The sequence below is a fragment of the Arachis duranensis genome, chromosome 4, assembly GCF_000817695.3.
Source record: "Arachis duranensis cultivar V14167 chromosome 4, aradu.V14167.gnm2.J7QH, whole genome shotgun sequence".
Classification (NCBI taxonomy): Eukaryota; Viridiplantae; Streptophyta; class Magnoliopsida; order Fabales; family Fabaceae; genus Arachis; species Arachis duranensis.
This window is the reverse complement of record NC_029775.3, coordinates 103,558,484-103,571,712: the sequence shown is the minus strand read 5'-3', so window position 1 is coordinate 103,571,712 and position 13,229 is coordinate 103,558,484. Positions and strand designations below refer to the sequence as shown.

The 13,229-nt window shown below is 32.0% G+C and overlaps 2 protein-coding genes across 2 annotated transcripts; one reads left to right on the top strand and one right to left on the bottom strand.

Annotated features, from left to right (window-relative positions):
- Positions 1 to 740: 740 nt before the first annotated feature.
- On the bottom strand, positions 741 to 1,478 carry LOC107485377 (protein FAR-RED IMPAIRED RESPONSE 1-like). The gene has a single exon (XM_016105903.1). It carries the CDS (start codon positions 1,476 to 1,478, stop codon positions 741 to 743), a length of 738 nt encoding a protein of 245 aa, XP_015961389.1.
- A 389-nt stretch (positions 1,479 to 1,867) lies between these two features.
- On the top strand, positions 1,868 to 5,574 carry LOC107485376 (protein FAR1-RELATED SEQUENCE 5-like). The gene is made up of 3 exons (XM_052261170.1): positions 1,868 to 2,168; positions 3,347 to 3,508; positions 3,973 to 5,574. The coding sequence occupies exon 3, from the start codon at positions 4,069 to 4,071 to the stop codon at positions 4,894 to 4,896; it is 828 nt and encodes a 275-aa protein (XP_052117130.1). The 5' UTR covers positions 1,868 to 2,168; positions 3,347 to 3,508; positions 3,973 to 4,068; the 3' UTR covers positions 4,897 to 5,574.
- The last annotated feature ends 7,655 nt before the right edge of the window (positions 5,575 to 13,229 follow it).

The following is a 13,229-nucleotide window of genomic DNA, read 5'->3' as shown; positions in this document are numbered from 1 at the left end:
CCAATTGCCATCGCGGATATAATGGAGCATTTAAAAGATAAATATCCGATCAAGCACCAAGAAGTTGAGAAAATGGGTTTTGGATGCCTGAGGCACATCCCTAAGTGGTCGATGAACCAAGATTTGATTGTCGCCCTGACACGGTCATATAACAAGGATCGAATACATTTGAAAGTTGAGGCCGGAGACATACCGATGAATGCACGAGTGATAAGTCAAGCATTGGGACTCCCTGCAAATGGTAATACATAAAACATATATTTAATGTAAAGTGCATATATGTTCTCTTTTACGGTGTCTAGTAAGACTATTGCTAGTTACTATTTTTTGGATGTAGTACTACTTCTCTCAACCCTGTGGTTTCCGTGTTACAGGTGATAGCTTCCCGAAATTAGATCCGAAGAAACATTGTCACCTCATAGATACCTTTGAAGGCACAATCTATGCCTAGTGTTTGGCATGACATTTCGAATGGCTGTTGCCATGGCCCCGCATTGATCAGTTAAGATTCCATCTGGTGTTTTTTCCATACATTTTATAAATATTTGCATGAGCCATTCAAAAGACTCAGTCTCTTTATTGCCCAATAAAACACACCCGAAAAGACATGACCTTCCGTGGTGATTAACACCCACAAATGCTGCAACTGGCATCTCATACCTATAAAAAATCAACACGTGGGGCAATCAGTGAGCTTGTAAATTAATGAATCCTTAAAAAAATAAACCAAGAAAAAGAAGTTACTTGTTGAGTTTGTATGTGGTGTCAAATGACACCACGTCACCAAAATACTCGTCAGCAGCTTTTGATCGAGCATCCACCCAAAATGCATGCTTGAGACTATTGTCACTATAGACACAAATATCATAAAAGAAATTCGGGTTCTGCTCTTTCATCTTGGTAAAATAGTCCAGCATCTCTTGCGCATCAGTATCATCTCCATTGATTCGGAGTTTACCAGATATATAATTTCTAACATCCTTCTCAAGAAAGTTCAGATTAGAACGACCACCATCTTCATCAGCAAGCGCCTGAAAAGTCTTCGAAGATCGTATACCAGCCTGGTCGTTGCGCTCAATGACATCCTTAACGTGCATGGAGAGTTCCCTGTTTTTCTTAAACATCCATGACAAACTGGGATCACATCGATGCGTGTGAGCTAATTCTACCTTCAACAGTCTCCACTTTTCAAGCTCTGTGTCAAGTTTCACATAGATGTGAGCTTTACAGTGTACATATGAGACTGTGTTTGACCTTTGGGTTGCCAGATTCTTCTTTGTTTGGTATCCATCTCTATTGCACTGTATGGATTGGTTAATGGGTGTTCTTTCATTCTTGTCGAAGTTATTGTTTTTTATATGAGGCTCGAATCCCATTTTATTGGCATAGTTGTAGTAAAATTGGCGTGCTTCCTCTAGGGTTCCAAATAGCATCCCCACTTTTGGAATCTCCTCATCAGAAATGGTGGGATGAATCATGACCTACAAAAACAAAACATACTAACAAAGATTGTGGCACAAAAATGACAAAATAATACGTGCATATGTATATATGTATATGCTTATAGTGCCATTACTCGGATATTTGGATGTATATATATATATATATATATATACATGGTATTTAGGGTACAAAAAGGTAGGCTGTTGAGTTTTTTCATGTAGTAAAGGATGAAATGGCAAAAATAATCCTATATCTCTTAATCAATTGACGAGAATAACCAACTCTAGGCTGTTGGTGAATTCCTGTTTTGTTGAAGTCGTTTCTGTAATGAATGATGGAGAGCGTGGGCCTGAGCCATTTAGTTGTGGCCCATAGTTATTGTTAAAGGTCCAAGGGTTGTATTAGGCAAAAGAGGAGGAGGGAAACTATTTTCAGTGGTGTGACAAAGACTCTGAGAAGGACCTAGCGTGGTGGTGTGGGTTGTTGCCTCAACACGACGGAGGTGTGCGTCAGCCCGGAGTTGTTGTTGGAGGTAAAAGGGTTGTAATCAAGCAGGGCAGGAGGCCGAAAAAGTGGTGTCAGTGTTGTGAAAAATCATCTGAGAAAGAATTGGAGGTGGAGTTGCTCGTTGCCACAACACAACGGAGGTGTGTGTCGTCGGTGGCGAAAGAAGTGCCAGATGAGTGTCGAAATAAGCCAGCATGTTGTTGTTGCTTCCACGAGAGGTGAGAAAATTTAGTATTGATAATTATCGTTGTTTGTTGTTGGAGTCTGGGTTGTATCCCATGAATTGGAGTGACTTCGACTCCATAGCCTAGCCTATAGCAAGCTTGCTGTTGCTACTAATGCTGTTGGTATAAATATATATATGTTTATGAGTACTGAGTACTTAGTAGTAGGCATCACAATATAAGTGATCCAGCATGAATGTCATATTCGGCCCTTCCTTATTATACATTTGCCTGTATAGAGAAGCAAATAAAAAGATTAACATTGGTATACTCAAGTTGTATATGAAAGATACAAACAAACAAAAGTGGGATGAACATAAGTTGATTATTGTAGAATGCGGTATAGTGACATTCCAATTACAATTATATATATGCCCTGCTTCCCTTTCTCTCATTTCCTCTATTATTATCTCTTTGGAAAGTTGTAACAAATTTGTTTATACTCATGAAAATAAATGTTCCAAAACTATATATTACTATTGTTTAATTAAGTGGATAAGTTTAGGTACATAGATCTTGAGTACTTTAGTTTGAAGCTGTAATGTTTTTTTTCCTTTTTCTTTTTATGGATTTTGTATGAGGAATTAGAAATAGTCACATGTCACTAAAATACAGTTGATATATGTTTTAGAAATATCATACTCACTCATATTCAGTTTTGTTTACATGAATTCAGGTAAATTATCTCTTGTAACTCTAGTTTAAGACTCTTCTTTGGATATATGACTTAGAATTCTAAAAAATTGGTGACTTTAGTTCGTTAACCAAGTCAATACCAGTTCACAGCTAAATGAAAACATATATCTTATCCCTCTTGTCTGCTTTTTATCAGTATTTAAAATAAATTATGAATAACTATGAAAATTCCTGTTGCAGGCTAAATTCATATGTACTGTTTGGTAAAATAAAAAACTATTGTAATTTCAGAATTATGTATATTACAAGAGTGTTAGTTACTTGTGTGATCAACATTGACGATGAAAACAAATTAATGTATAAATGAAATAAATCTGCATGATTCAAATGTATTATTCTATGCAAGTGAGTCTCCAAGATATTAATTAAAAGTGCGAAGCCACTTAAGTAAAAAAAAATATTTTCACTCTTTGAATTTAGTAATTTGAACCACAATTTTCTTGTGATTTTCACTCTTTTTGGCTTGATTTGTTTAGTATTTTTAAATGCGGTTCTTAGTGAGACAACTTGGTGGATGGTCGTGGGGTAGTGATGTTCGAAATGGGTCATGTAGCGGAACAGTGCCAGAATTCGAGACTGGAGGTGTTGAGCCAGTAGATGGCCTTGGTGGAAGTGGTGAATGGCATTGCGACACATTGGTATGAATAATTTTGTGTTAATTTGCATGTACTCATTAGTAGTCCATCTCTGTGTTATAAATTGCATATGAAATAGCACATAATGGAACCACTATTTGTGTGTAAAATTTTTCTTTTATTACCATTAAAATACAATAGATGAATAGTTATTCGATGACATTCAAAGAACGATAATTAAACATAAATATATAATATTGAAAATATTGTACCACATTTTTTTATTAATATATATAAATGCAATCATTAGGATTGGTAACTAGTAATAAGTTAATAAGGAGCATGTAGGAAAAAAAATCATTTTTTTGTGCGACTGGAAATAATCCTTTTCTCTTCATTGCATATGATAGAAATAATTGAATTGGAGTGATAGAATTATTGCAACAATTTTAAATTGGTATTTACTTGAGTTTATCGTGTGGTTGAAATAGAGTAAAGGGATTTCATGGTGTGCTTGCATTTTGCAGGAAAGTTCGCTGGATATTGGAATGGAAGCGGAATAGCAGGAGGGAGAACCGTTGGAGGATCGCGATGAAGAAGATAATGGCATCTCTGAACCAGTCATGTACAGTATTGTAGAGATATTGGAAATGGAATTCAACAACCCTGATGAGGCATCCGGTTTCTATCAACAATATATCTGGGCGAAGGGTTTTGCCATGAGGCAGGGAAAGAAACTGAAAAATAAGAAGGGGGAAATAGTTTGGTACACGTATTTATGCAACAGAGAAGGTTTCAGAGACAAAAAATGGCTAGAGATGCAGGATCGAAAGCGGGAGCACAAGGTTGTCAGACGATGTCGGTGTTTGGCAGAAATGAGGATAAAGCCGAAAAGTGACAGCGGGATTTGGTACGTTTCACGCTTCGTAGATGACCATAACCATGATGTTCTACCTGCAAATTTTGTGCCATACCTGCCTTCGTATCGGAAGATTTCTGATGTCAATCTAGCCTATATGGACAGCTTAAGGCAAGTTGGGATTTCTATTCCAAAAATATATGAGTCAATTGCTGCACAGGCAGGTGGATTTAACCTTGTTCCTTTCACAAAGAGAGATATGTATAATGAGATTAGGAGGCAACGTGCCTTAAGGAATGGTGATGTGAATGCGCCTCTAAGGTTTTTTGAGAGATGTGCAAGGGGGGATGAGAAGATGTTCTGGAGGTTTGAAGTTGGGCCAGACCAACATATGTGTGACCTTTTTTGGAGCGACGGGCGTAGCCAGAATGATTACAAGATCTTTGGTGATGTTCTTGCCTTTGATGCGACATATGGTCGAAACAAGTACAATCTACCAATTGTTGTGTTTTCCGGGGTCAACCACCACAACCAGACATGCGTGTTTGCCACGGCCATGGTCTCGTGCGAATCTCAAGCGTCGTATGTTTGAGTGTTGAGAAAGTTTTTGGAATGCATGGGTGGTAAAGCTCCTAAGGCGGTAATAACTGATGGGGATCGATCCATGCGCTTAGCCATTCAAGAAGTATTTCCTGAAGCTCATCATCGGTTGTGTGCATGGCACCTACTGAGGAATGCAACCGTGAATGTGTGCAAGCCGCGGTTCACAATACTTATGAGAAGTTGTATGTTGGCTGACATAGAAGTTGAAGAGTTTGAGAAGCAATGGGAGGTGATGGTGGAGGAGTGCAGGGTCAGAGAAGTCGAGTGGGTTAAGGTTTTGTACAAGAAGAAGTTATCATGGACCACCGCGTACATTCGTGGGTGTTTTTTTGCCGGCCTAAGGACAACATCCCGTTGTGAGTTATCGCATGCAAAGTTAGGGCGGTTTGTGGAGAGTCGGTATGGGATCTTGGAGTTTGTAACAAACTTCCAGCGCTGTGTGGATTTTCTAAGAGATAACGAGGAGGAGCTTGATTTTTGATCGTTGTATGGGACCCCTGTTCTTTAGACTCAGTTCCCGGAGTTGGAAAAATCTGGTGCAGTTAATTACACGAGGAAAATATATTTTCGTTACCGTGAGTCCTTTAAGAAATGCGTTCGTACGATAATATTGGAGTGCAAGCAGATGGAGGAAAAATCTGTTTACGTAACACAAAAGTATTGTAGGCCGGAGTTGAAGTGAAAATATGTATACTATGATGATAAAAAATAACTCTAAATAAAAATATGTATACTATGAACAAGGAAAATAAATTAAAAATAGATAAAAAAAATCAAAATTTAACAAATAGGACTAACAACGATGTCAAAGAAATACTTGTTTAAAAAGTATAAATATAAAAAAATACAATTTAAGGGATCTTATAATTGTTCTTTATATCTCTTGTTACAAATTGCACAGATGCTACTCCCATATGCAGCTGTAATGGGGTTAGCATATGACCCCAGAGTCCTTCTGGACTGATCAATCCCACTTAGGTCCATAATGGATAAAGGGAAATGATATGGATTGCAAATAGATAAATATATATATATATATATATATATATATTTGAATTATTAGTAGGAGCCACAACTTAACACATGCAACCGTTCCTGATTATGTATCTCTTAATTTTAAATCATGGATCGAGGATTACTATTTATAGACTAACAACTTTACAGCAGTTCATAATTTTAAAATTAAGAATTAGGAAGATCAATAAAGATTTAAAAATTATAGGTGAATACATTTAAATTATAGCTGTATGTTTATAATTCACCTTGATATTCTATTTAAAAATCTGAAAAAAAGTATGGTTCTTCATTTTTTACAGTTGCACAAAAGTTTTCACTCTACAATTTTATCTAGAACCTCCACTAATAAGGCCCATTAACTTGAAATGAATTTTTAAATGGGCTTTTCAAGCAATGATTCCTTATTGTGGCGGGTTGCTTCTTCACTTGCGCGGGAAACTTTCTCCCCCTGGTGGTGTTTATGTTGTGATAATACACTCTTATTCTCTTAGACTGAACTATCACATTTACCATCACTTCAAACGTGTCCCCTCTAAATATGACAACGGTGCAGTAAATCGAGGCATCTTGAACTGTGCTTCTTGCAGAATGGAGGTCCCCACAAAAATGAGACCAGATTGGATTGAAATGTAACAGTAGCGGAGAGAGCAACCCTCTCCCATTCTTCGGTTTAAAATCTGGCTTTAATTTATGCATTCAACTGAAAAAAAAAACGGGTTAAGCACAGCGATCAATACAAAAAAATTTAATGGTGAAAGCAAAAATATATAAACATAAAATTGAGGTAGAAATAAATTTACAGTTTGAAATTAAAATTATATATATTAAAAAATGAGAAATATACATCAATACATACATATATACATACGAACGTACGTAAATTAATTAGTTCGTAAAAATATATTAATTTAAACTATGATGAAAGGATAATTTATAATTATTTTTTCTTTGTATTTAAGAAGACTAAATATTATTTTTACATGTATATTATTAAATAATTATTTATTATTATCTCTTACTTAATTGTCACTGTTATTTCTGATAATATTTACAGTAATATAAAATTTTTAACCAAAATAATTACTATAGAAGAGGCCTGCTACACATACAAACATTTTTAGTTTACAAGCTATACAAGTTGGTCCAAATCTAAGAAAAAATACGCGCACCACTCCTTTAAATTAAGCGTCCAACGCACGCACCTTGCAACACGTTCATTATCCTGCACTCTTCCTCTTTTTCCTCAATCAAAATGCAAACCGTCAAGATTCAAGCAACATTCGAAATAAACTACGATTATGCAAAGAGTAGAAGCAATCAAGAAGAAAAGATACAAATATTCATAAAAAATTACCAGAAAAAACGAAGAAACATTATTCAAGGTACTGTTTTACTATTTTTCTAGGTTTTTTTTCTAGATTGTCTCTGCCAGGTGCTTCATCCTTAACCAGCAAAACATTAAAAGATTTCAAGAAGAAATATACTGTCTCCCCTCTGATATTGGGTGTATTTCTTAAATCCTTTGGGTGTATTTATGTAATCTTTTGGGTGTATTTCTGTAATCGTTTGGTTTATTTCTGTAACCCTTTGGGTGTATTTCTATAATCATTTGGGTGTATTTCTGTAATCGTTTGGGTGTATTTCTGAAGTTCCATTATCTTCAAAACAATTTCAAAGATGATTTTAGAAACCATGAAAATCGAAAAAAAAAAAAACAAAAGGAGATCAAAGGCAAAAAAAGAACGCACGAAGGAAATCGAACAAATTTGGTAAGAAATTCAAAAAAGGAAACGAAATCTTTTGAAAAATGGAAGTTATATATTCACGCGTTAATTGATTTGCATTGATTTAAAAGTCTGTTAAAGTGGCCTGTAACATAAGCAGCGCATTTATGGGGTTTCGTTCCCTTCAGACTTGTAAAGTTTGTAAGCGCAAAACACTTGTACATAGAGATTAATCCTACTAGTATTTAAAATTACTTTTAATTATGAAATTAAGTTTCAACATTATTCTTAACTAATTTGCTAGTCTGGTGAAGTTAATTATAATTAGTTGTTGATTAATTTATTTATTTATAAAAAAGACAAACATATTCTAACAAGAAGACAAATGTTTAAATATATACATCTCTATATTTACTAATTATTTTTTAAAATATTTGCAGGGGCATGTCCTCCGTCATTCCACCATTTTGGTCCGTCTTTGGTCAAGTATTAATTACACCATGCAAGTTACTGTTGGACTCAATATAGGGTGTTGATTTCGTTTAAGCTTGTGTGTTGAACTCATAAGAAAATGAGGAATAATTACTTCATTTTCAGTTCGAACGTCACAGTATGAAAATTTAACAAGAAGATAAAATTTAAAGAGCAGTATCGACCTAATATGCCCCAATACTGCTACGCTAGTGTTATTTATCATTTTTTGCTTCGTATTGAATATATTTGTCATAAGTATATAGTTAATCAAATTAACTTATCATACAAAAACAAATATCAAAGACAAATCAAAAGTAGCCAATTTTCTCATCATTTTATAAATTGATAAAATAATAGTATCAATTTCATTTGCTTGGCTTTCTTATATTAGTTCAAACAAAATTTATTTTATTAGTTCAAATCTCTTAATGAAATTATTACCGAAAATAAATATCAAACTTAAAAAGAACAAAGTAACCAATTAATTGCTCTAATTATTATTCATATAATTCTATTAGTTATGCAAATATACTGAAATTATCAATTGTTTTCAATATATTCTAAATAGAAGAAAGTTTAGCTTTTTTATGATTTTAAAGTATCATAATAACTTAAAATAAATAGATTACACATATGTCTAGTTAGGTCTAATTTTATGTCTTTCTAAAACTAAAAGAATAAAGATAGTAAATTCTTTGCAATTTTTTCTAAAATAGCATGTAATTTATCTTACATAATGTCTTAACTTCTAATTAGTTAATATTTTAATTTAATGAAATACATTACCGATGATACAAAAAAAAACCCATGGAAGACATTTTAATTTTAATATTAAGAAAGTAACGAATATGAAAACATGGAAGGGTTTAGAGTGTAAAAGACATAAATGTTGGGTTGGCCAACAGTCTACGCCAACAAAAATGAGATATTCAATCCACGCAGAGTGATAACATAAACTGTTATGTTCAGAGAGAAAAAATCACTGAGAATTTTCTTCTTTTTTTTTGTTTGAAGTTTGAACGGAGAAGATTTTGAGGAGGTTGTTAAAATATTAACCAATCAAAACTTAATATATGTCATAGAGGGTAAGTTACCTGCTATTTTAGACAGAATTTGGGACAATTCATCAATAAAAATACTTGACCAAACTTGCATTGTTAACATAAAATTTAAAGATTCACACAGATACGTGTATATAAAAAAAAGATACATTTACATATAAAAACAGGTAAGTCATACATAAATGAAATTTTGTTTAAGTGAAACCAAATAGGAAAAACAGTAAGGACAATCACTATAAATATTTTTATCAAATTTAAAATTTTGTTCCATAAGATTTTTTTATAATTATTGTAATTATTTGTATAAACTTTAGATATTTTAATTGCACTTGCTACAACTTATAAGAGATATAACTAACATCAGGAACAAAATTTAAAATAATGAGCATAAAAAAATTAGATATACTTTTAATTTTTATACCTTTGTAGAACAAGTTTTATATAACTAATCTTTCACCGTGATTAGATATCCTTGTAATTCTTACTCTTTAGAACACTGTATAAATAAGAGTTTTAGGATGAGAGTAAAAGGTTGAGATTCTTCTTCTGAAAAAACCGACACACTAACATCTCCAACGACTATCTTAGTTTGACACGAGTTCTTTTCTAGAAGACTTTCTTCTTTTTAGTTATTCTAATTTCTATTCATGCAATTTAATCCTCCAGCAAGGTTTTATGTTCGAAGTTTGTTCTTTGTTGTCTTTTATTTACATTGCAGTAAATTTTAATTTTTAGGTAAATTTTTTTTTCTTTTGGAGATTTTCATTTGCAAGACAATGTCATTTTAATTTCTTATTTTCTCGTAAAAAGGAAAATATATCAAACAATTTTGCTTCTTTATCATCACACTAACGGTCGACTTTGGTGCATAAAAAAACGCGTGCTCATAATAAATAAGTATATTTCGCCCTCAGATAATACATATCAAACTAACCCATATTCTTTGGGATTAATCTCTACATACAAGTGATTTTTCTATACGAGTTCTATAAGTCCTCTAATTGATATTACGCTCAAACGCGCTTGTTATACACATATGTTTCACGCGCCTCTAACAGATTTTTAATTTTTGAAAGGATTCCGTTTCCTTTTTCGAATTTCTTGCCTTCTCTTTTCCCTTTTTCATTTACGTGATTTTATCTCTTTGTTTTCTTTCTTCATTATTCTCAATTTCCATTATTTTTGACATCAAGCTCTGAAATCGTTTTTAAAGATAATGGATAATTCAACTTCAGATTGTCAGATGAACTAGTGTGTGAACCTTGCCTGTGAAATTTGCTGTTAATTCTTCCTTGTTTGAATTGAATCTAATGTACTAGTTCTGATTAGAATTAATATAATCTTGTCTATTTTATATCAGACGTTTGGGTGTTGATTAGGAATATTTGGGTGTATTTTTATACAGGTTTGAGTGTATTTACAGTTTATGATTTTTCATCTGACGGATGGTGAATTGTCTTATTCTTTTAGTTGAATTGTTTTATTTTTTGTTTACTTATGATTCATGAATCTGGTTTTTGTTATTTTTTATGATGGTTTTATAGTTGTATTTGCATTCTATAGTTTATGCTTGTTTTAATATGGTGTATTTTGGGTGTATTTTGCAGCCCTTGCTGACTTTGATGGCTGATTTTAGTGTACACGTAACATAACTCATTTATGTATCTACAGCAAATTTGGGTGTAAAACGAAGATATTTGGGTGTATTTTTATTCTGATGAGTTCTGCATAATTCAGAACTCTTCCTCTTCCTCCTCCTTATCTTCTGCTGCTTCTTCTTCTTCATCTTCTTATTTTACATTTTCATAATTCTTTTTGGGAGGAAAAAATCAAACAAAGAAGAAAAAAATACATAATGTTGCAAAATCAAAAGAAGAAGGAGGAGAAACACGACGATAAAGATGAAACACGCGAAGAAAAAGGAGGAGAAACACAAAGAAGGAGGAGGAGAAGAAGGAAGAAGAGGAGGAGGAGGAGAAACACGAAGAAAAATGACATTTGTAGTTTTTATCGAGGAAGAAGAAGAAGAGCCGTTCATAATGGTGAGTAGCGCGCTTTGGAAATAGGAAGCAGTTGAGTAACGTGCATGTATTTACTCTTGAATGTGGGAGTGTTATGCGTATGTGTTTTGTTAGACTTGTGCCAACTTATAAGACTTGTAAACCAAAAAGACTTGTATGTGGAGCATACCTGTATTCTTTGTTGCAGCAACTAAGCATTTGTCATACAAACTTCACTATTCAATGTGACACATCCCTTTCAAGTTACGTGCGATTCAACAAAAATTTTAATTTTTTTTAGGTTAAACCTATTTACAATATAACATAAGGATATCAATTTATAACACCAAAAAAACTAGTACAGAATATGAAGTAAATAATTACTAATTAAATCTCCTCTTTAAGAAAAATATCTTCCAGTCTTATTACTGACAAAAATGATGTCAAAATTTTTTTAAACACAGACATAAATACCTAACATTAAATATTTGAATACTTTCAAGTGCATACTTTTTCAATTTTTTTTTACAAGAGTTTACATCAATTAGCAGTTTGCCTTTAAATTAACTTTATGTATATATAACTAAAATTTCAAATATAAATGTCTCTCACTTGATTTTTAGTTATCTCGACAGGGTATGAAATTAATTTTTTATCAAGATCTCAGTTCGAGAAACACATACGACTCCTATAAAAAAGAGTTGGCTCAATACGGAAATTACTGAGCGTTTGTGTCGCATTGAACTGTGTTGAAAATTCTTGCGACAAATTGAACTCTGTACGATCACATGCACTTGCACTCCACTGATTTCTGTTACATCAGTATAATTAGGAAGTTCTAGAGTTTCTATGTGCTAGTGAATGTTTAGATTGAAATCCTTTACTTCTTCTAAACTTCTCTTATTTACAGACCACAATAAGTAAAATGCTTTTCTCTCGACACGATCTACCTTCCTCATTTGTCTCAGGGTTTCATGATGCACGAACTAGTTTATCCCCATCACAATTCATTACCACCACACCATTATCACAACTCTCATTTTTGTTTATCACTTTCATCCATAACTATCCATTGTGTTAATTTTTTAATTATTGAAGATTTGCTAAAAGAATCATTTTTTTGCTTGATTTAGATATTTACATATATAATTATGATATAGATACTTGTTATTTTTCACACTTGCTTGTTAAATGATTTTATTGATTTAAGAAAAAAAATTAAGATATAAATTATTCAAATTTTTTGTTAATCAAATTATCAAAATTTGTCAATGATCATAAAAAAATAATATCAAATATATTATATATTTTTAAAAGAATAACATTATATGTCACAAAAAAAATTATATGAACACTACTATTTTAGCAACTTTTAACGACTACAATTGACCCATAAAAAAATTTATATTGTTGAGCACCTCCTCTACTCTCAACACTATTTATGGTAATTTTAAATTTTTATCGATATCTCATATTTCAATTTTTATGTCCCTAAATAATAAAATGTTTAAGGTTTTTTTAAAGGTCTATTTAATTTTAAAATAGAATAGCAATTATTTGTTGTTAATTTTTTCTAATACTTTTACGAAAGTAATTTTTATGCTCTTTTAATTTTTAAATTTGACATAAAATATAAAAAATAATAAAGAATAAATTATTATTAAATAAAAAATTAAAAATCAATATTTTATAAGTTATTTAATTTTTTTAATGTACACAATAAAAAAAATTTTATTAATGTAAGTGCAATACTAAAATCATTACGTTTTTATTATACGTAACAGTTAACATAAAAATTTATAACTACTTTTTAGTTTATTTATTTTCTCAAATGAAGCAAATATAAAAATCTAAATACAAAGAACTCCTTTTCTTACATAATTTTAATTGCTAAATTTTTTTTATGTCTTTTAATTATTATACTAAAAAATGATGAATACTACCTTACAAATAAATAGAAAAAAATTGTCACCATTCTTAATTGAAATTATCTACACTCTTCTAAACGCAATAAAAAACTAAATTTAAGTCTTTTTATTGTGAGTA

Bases quoted from the DNA above. Each gene is read 5' to 3' on its own strand.
- LOC107485377 (XM_016105903.1), bottom strand. From the start codon at position 1,478: ATGATTCATCCCACCATTTCTGATGAGGAGATTCCAAAAGTGGGGATG.
- LOC107485376 (XM_052261170.1), top strand. From the start codon at position 4,069: ATGTACAGTATTGTAGAGATATTGGAAATGGAATTCAACAACCCTGAT.